The sequence below is a fragment of the Pygoscelis adeliae genome, unplaced genomic scaffold (assembly GCF_000699105.1).
Source record: "Pygoscelis adeliae isolate BGI_AS28 unplaced genomic scaffold, ASM69910v1 Scaffold85, whole genome shotgun sequence".
Taxonomy (NCBI): Eukaryota; Metazoa; Chordata; class Aves; order Sphenisciformes; family Spheniscidae; genus Pygoscelis; species Pygoscelis adeliae.
Window position 1 is genome coordinate 5,834,127 of NW_008824900.1, and position 6,000 is coordinate 5,840,126.

Consider the following 6,000-nt stretch of genomic DNA (forward strand, 5'->3'; position numbering starts at 1 on the left):
TTAAAATAGCTTCCTAGGGATCAGCTTGACCTCACTACCAAGGTATTGGTCATTCTCATTCAGTAACACAATGCAAATTAATAGCAATGGCACTGCTGTCTCTTGTTTTCACAAGTGCTTGAGTCTTAGGTACTGAATTTAATGCAGGTGCCGAACATGATCCAGAACAGAGATTACTGTGACTCACTACTTTTCCATGAACTGAATTTTCACAGCAGCCAGTCACTGAGGGATGAGTAGCTCACTTCTAAAATTAGACAGCCAAATTTTTAGGACATCTGTAGTTCAGAAGAAAGCAGCTGTGTGGAAATTAATTTAATACTGCCTCTGGTAAAGCATCACTTTTTCAGTTATCTAAACTTCTTACCACTTATAGCCACATTATGGTGAGTGATATTAATGTACTATAGTTACAGTTGCTACAAAGCAATAGGAATGCTTCTTCCTCCACCCCCACCCCCCATTAAAGAGGATAATTAAGCACAGTGGACTACACCCAAACAATGGGATCATGCAGAGTAAGAGGCACTTAAATGAATATGGTTTGCCTCAAACACATGGAGAAATATAGAACAGTGGTGGGTTGACCCTGGCTGGAAGCCAGGTGCCCACGCTCTAACACTCTCCTCCTCAGCTGGACAGGGGAGAGAAAATATAACAAAAGGCTTGTGGGTCAAGATAAGGACAAGGAGATATCGCTCAGCAATTACCGTCACGGGCAAAACAGACTTGACTTGGGGAAATTAGTTTAATTTATTACTAATCAAATCAGAGTAGGATAATGAGAAATAAAAACTAAATCTTAAAACACCTTCCCCCCACCTCTCCCTTCTTCCTGGGTTTAACTTCACTCCCAATTTTTCTCTACCTCCTCCCCCTGAGCGGCACAGGGGGACAGGGGAATGGGGGTTGGGGTCAGTTCATCACACGTTGTCTCTGCCACTCCTTCCTCCTCAGGGGGAGGACTCCTCACACTCTTCCCCGGCTCCAGCGTGGGGTCCCTCCCATGGGAGACAGTCCTCCACGAACTTCTCGAACGTGAGTCCTTCCCACGGGCTGCAGTTCTTCACAAACTGCTCCAGCGTGGGTCCCTTCCATGGGGTGCAGTCCTTCAGGAACAGACTGCTCCAGTGTGGGTCCCCCACAGGGTCACAAGTCCTGCCAGCAAACCTGCTCCAGCATGGGCTCCTCTCTACACAAATCCACAGGTCCTGCCAGGACCCTGCTCCAATGCAGGCTTACCACAGGGCATCCACCTGCTCCGGCATGGGGTCTTCCATGGGCTGCAGGTGGATATCTGCTCCACCGTTAACCTCCATGGGCTGCAGGGGGACAGCCTGCCTCACCATGGTTTTCACCATGGGCTGCAGGGGAATCTCTGCTCTGGTGCCTGGAGCACCTCCTCCCCCTCCTTCTTCACTGGCCTTGGTGTCTGCAAAGTTGTTTCTGTCACATATTCTTACTCCTCCTGCTATGGGGATCAGTAAATTTGACTCTGAATGTTAGCATATGAAAAATGCCATCGCTCTGACATATGAATACCAGGTCAGGGTGAACTCAGCCTATGTCTATTTGTTCAAAAGATATTGTCAGGTTAAAAGTATATTGGTGGGCCTGATGTAGGCCAGTTGCTATTTCCTCTCAGAGCTGTCATAAAGCCAATATGAACTCTGCAATGTGCAGCCTGGCTAGCTTGATGTCAGTGTGGTCACAAACCCAGGCCTGGCTGGCATCATGGAAAAACTGCTTTGTGATTTTGGGATGTGCTCAAGAGGTGCCTCTTGGGAGGAATCATGGCCTTGAGAGTCTGTAAGTGGTTAAAAACTGAGCGTATTTATCTGTTGCTCCATATGTCCAGACAGAAGGTGTGAATGTGTAACAGTTTCAAAATCTCTGAATTGCTGAAAAGTTTGGATAACAATGCAGCACTTTTGTACTTTTCTTGTGAAAATTCATCTGAATGTAAAGCTTGGCTAATGTGGTCTAAGACCAGTTGATCTACAGGGAAAAAAAGAGAGAGGGGATAGGAAGGATAGGGGAAAAGCACAGGAAGATGGTGCAATCCTCCTGGAAGAAAATGTCCCTGAAAGTTATGCTTAATTTAGTTTAAGATTCTGAGAGGCATTACACAACTTCTGGAGCTGAAGTGCACAATCTTTCAAGGTTATTTAACTGTATGTTTATAATCTAACTGCTTTAAAAACTTGTACTCAGACACCCAAGTAATATCTAAGTTCTAATTTAATTTTTTTTTTTTTTAAAGTACTTTCAGTGGCTTTTGGGCAGATGAGAGAAGGTTCTTTTGGGTGTTTCTTCTTTCATTTTATTATGCTTATGTACCTTTTAGCTTTGATGATTGGCTTGATCTAAATTGACATCTGAAAAAGAAGCCTGATATCAGTGCATAAATCCATGATAATCACCACATCGTTACACAGGATCACCTTTTGAAGAAGGAATTATAAAGCTACTCTGTATTCAAAATTCAGCAGAAAGTTATTAACCCTTGTCTGTTATAAACAGATTTAAAAATGTCACTTGTGAGAAACAAAAACGGCAAGCTAAAGCAAAGCTAAACTACTTGAGATGGGACTTCGATGTACATTTTGTTAGAGGTCTGCTATCCTGAAGTTCGGATAAAGGAATGTCAGTTTGTGATGAAAAATTTTTCTGGCATGATGAATACTAGATTCTTAAGTCAGAATGTTCTCAGCTGTTCTGCTGTTTTTCTCAGCCAAATAGCTCTGTCTGGAAATAGGCAGTGTGATACTGCTCTAAATTCATGGGGAAATGATGTTAACATCCATATGTGTAAGCTGAGCAAGGGGTGGTGAGAAGCTGTTTATGAATAGACTCCCCCAGTTCTTAATTTATTATTGTCTAGAAGGGGCCTGAAATGTAAGGTGACAAAAGCTTTCTGTCTTCACATGGTGTGCAGCAGGTATTTATAGCCCATGAAAATGATTATCAATTTGTGCTTCCAATATGAAAATTATGTTGAAATTTTTACCCGCTATTGTCCTTTTCCCTCCACACAACTGTTTCTTTGAGGATGTTCCCCCATTTGCTTAAAATAATAGTGTATGACAGTAATCAGTCACAGAAAATAGCCACCACCGGGATCTTCATTAGGAGCTTTATGGTTCACTAATTGTTTGAAATCATAAGGCCTCAGAATATTCCTCTAGTGACCTACTAATGCACATCCTGCAGAAAATGTGAAAACTCTCACTTCGGAAGCGTACAAGCATCTTCTCTTTTTGAAAGTATTTAGCAGGTGTCTAAATTATATGCTTTAAATTTGCAACATATCTGATATTTTTCTCTCTCATTTGTGCAGATAGGTATGGAAAATACATACTGAAATGCATAGGTAGGCATAAAGAACTAGGGCTGAACACTATGCGTACAACAGGTGAAACTCGCTGAAAAATGGTGTACAGTAGGTATGGTGTGTTTTTGTATGCATATATAGACACACGTGCATATGATCACCAATTCCTACATGTAATTTTCTTACCACTAATTGTAGTCCCCCTGTTAATTTTTAATGCATTTCTGACTAACATGATATTCTATATTAAATTCTATCATGAAGTAGTTCAGATGAACAAGGCTTTGTTTTTAACTTGCAGCAGAATGTCAGCTGACAACAGCAAATGCAACATACTGATCTAAAGGAGAAGTCATGCATCATGTTGCTTGCTTACCGACTGCCTTTAGAGAGGCGTACTTGTTAAGCTCTTTGCCTGGGGGCTGTTGCTCATATGGGTTTGTGATCTGTCCCAGGCTGGGATATGAATGTTGATGTGCCATCTGAGGAAGGAGGGGAGATGTTGGCATGACATTATTCATCTGTGGTGGATCTGTATTAAAGAAAATCGACAAGCATTAAGAAAGAAATAAATCAGTCTTAAGGTTTTAACATCATTACCCAGTACAGATTAGGATATGTCATGAGATTTAATGCAACAAAACACTATTTACTATGAAGTGGGAGTTTGAGTACAGCAAACCTGTACTTCAAACAGTTAATGGCATGATTAAAGGCTGATGAATGATTGCAGCAATACATGCTGACTTTTGTATAAAAAAGATCTTTGAACTAAAAAATAGGTTTTCAAAACAATTGAACACCAACACAAAGACTGAATTTGCTGCAGCATTAGGATGCAAACCAAAACTTGACGTTTTTTCCAAGGTAGCTTGAATACAAGGCAGTAGTATCACTCTGTCTGATAGCCAGGCTAACCTCAATTGGCTCAGGCAGGCTGCTCCATATATGCAGTTGCACTGCTTTTAATACCAGAACTAGCTTGGTTATTTGCACAGCATTATGCTGTGTTCTGTAGACATGCCCCACAGTGTAGAATGTGCAATTTTGGTTCATGACTATCATTAGGTAATTTTTTCAAAGCTCACACTTTGTCCTTAGGTATTCTCCTTTTCCCTGACAGTAGGTATCACAATATCATACCAAGATAGGATTTTCTGTAGCAGACATACCTAAAAGCAGGAGCTAATTACTGCTTATGTACAGTTTTATACCAGCACTCACCCCATATCCATTCTGTAGTTGATTTCTTCCTTTATAGTTGAGAATACAGCCTGGATGCTTTTCTTTCTAAGATATACCCTAATTTATTAGTTGTTTTTAATGTTTGATTCCAGCCTCTAAAAAGTTTGGTCAGAATTGTATGCCGCACTGAATTTGCAAACCTAAATTTCAACAGATTTCAGCATGCTCAGCATATCTTTTTTGCTGAGTCTTTCTCCAGGCTGTGTGTTTTGAGATATTTGGAGCTGATTGTCAATCCTAGAACCTTATCATGGCTTCTGAAATCACAGATGAGTGCATTTTTCTCTTGCAATGAAACCATGGTGCTGAATTGGTGACAATATAGTAACTCCCACAGCATCAAGCACAGGCTTTTGATCATGTAGAAAGAAAGCTGGGCAGTTAGGGGAAAGAAGGCTTATTATGGTGGAGTGAGTGGACCACCCCCCAACTGCCCCCAGGATCTGGCAGGAGCCAAATATCCCTGCAGTTTGCCAGGATTTTAAGGGAATTGAGCCACTTGGCTTCCCACAGCTCATTAATGAAGCTCAGTGCATGAGCAGGAGCTCTGAAGCCAGTCAACAGATTTACTGCTGGGAGAGAAAAGGAAAGCTAAGGCATTTTTTAACTTTCTTCTTCTTCACCATAGCTGCTGCCTGGTGCAGTCTCTGCTGTTCAGATTGAGGCTGCCCCTGCCTCTGCAGAGCAGTGTAATCACATCCTCCTACCACATACATGTGTAAACAAGTTGTGAGGGCACCTCGAGGCAACTCAAGAAAAATGGTAGAAGTGTTACCATCTAATAACAGTATGATTCTTCTTGCCGTTACTGGTTATTAATAGGGAACAAACTGGTTGTGGATAGTAGGTAGAGCTGAATGAGAAATGATTTTCCCATAACAAAAGAGTTTTTCAGTAAGTATTTTTTTTTCTTTTACCAAACAAATGAAATCTGAAGTTGGACTTTTTTTTGCAAATATTGTGTCAGATCAGGAGAAACATTTTGTTATGATTTCAAAATTATATATATATATATAAAAATAAGTTGGCTCACTTTTAAAAAGAGAAACTTTATTTTGGATTGAAAACCAGAAACTTTTCTGTTCCAGAATTCCCAAAAAAGTATTGGAACACTTTTTCAATCTTTTTTCATAGGTTTACCTTGAAAGGGTAAGTTTGTTAAGTCAACCCTTTCACAGAAACAGTTGTTATTTTAATGAATTGCTGTTTTCTAATAAATAAAAGCTCTTGGTAAGTTTCTGTTCAGCTGTAGTACTGGCATGTCTGATATAACTAAGTGGAGTGACTCTTAGAGCAAGAATGTGCAAAATCCTATTCTGTTCCCATTCTGTCTCTAGAGTACAGCTGAGGAAAGCCTCTTACTCTAATGGCTTGAACCATAAAATAGGTGACCCCCTTTTTCAAAACATCCCAACCCCTCA

General features: G+C 40.6%; 1 protein-coding gene across 2 annotated transcripts in view; it reads right to left on the reverse strand.

Moving 5' to 3' along the window:
• SHISA9 (shisa family member 9) overlaps positions 1-6,000 on the reverse strand; it is a 194,943-nt gene that overhangs the window by 17,043 nt on the left and 171,900 nt on the right. For both annotated transcript variants that reach the window (XM_009324756.1, XM_009324755.1), the window contains exon 3: positions 3,711-3,866. In XM_009324756.1, the coding sequence (XP_009323031.1) occupies positions 3,711-3,866 (156 nt within the window). The remainder of the gene's footprint in view (positions 1-3,710; positions 3,867-6,000) is intronic.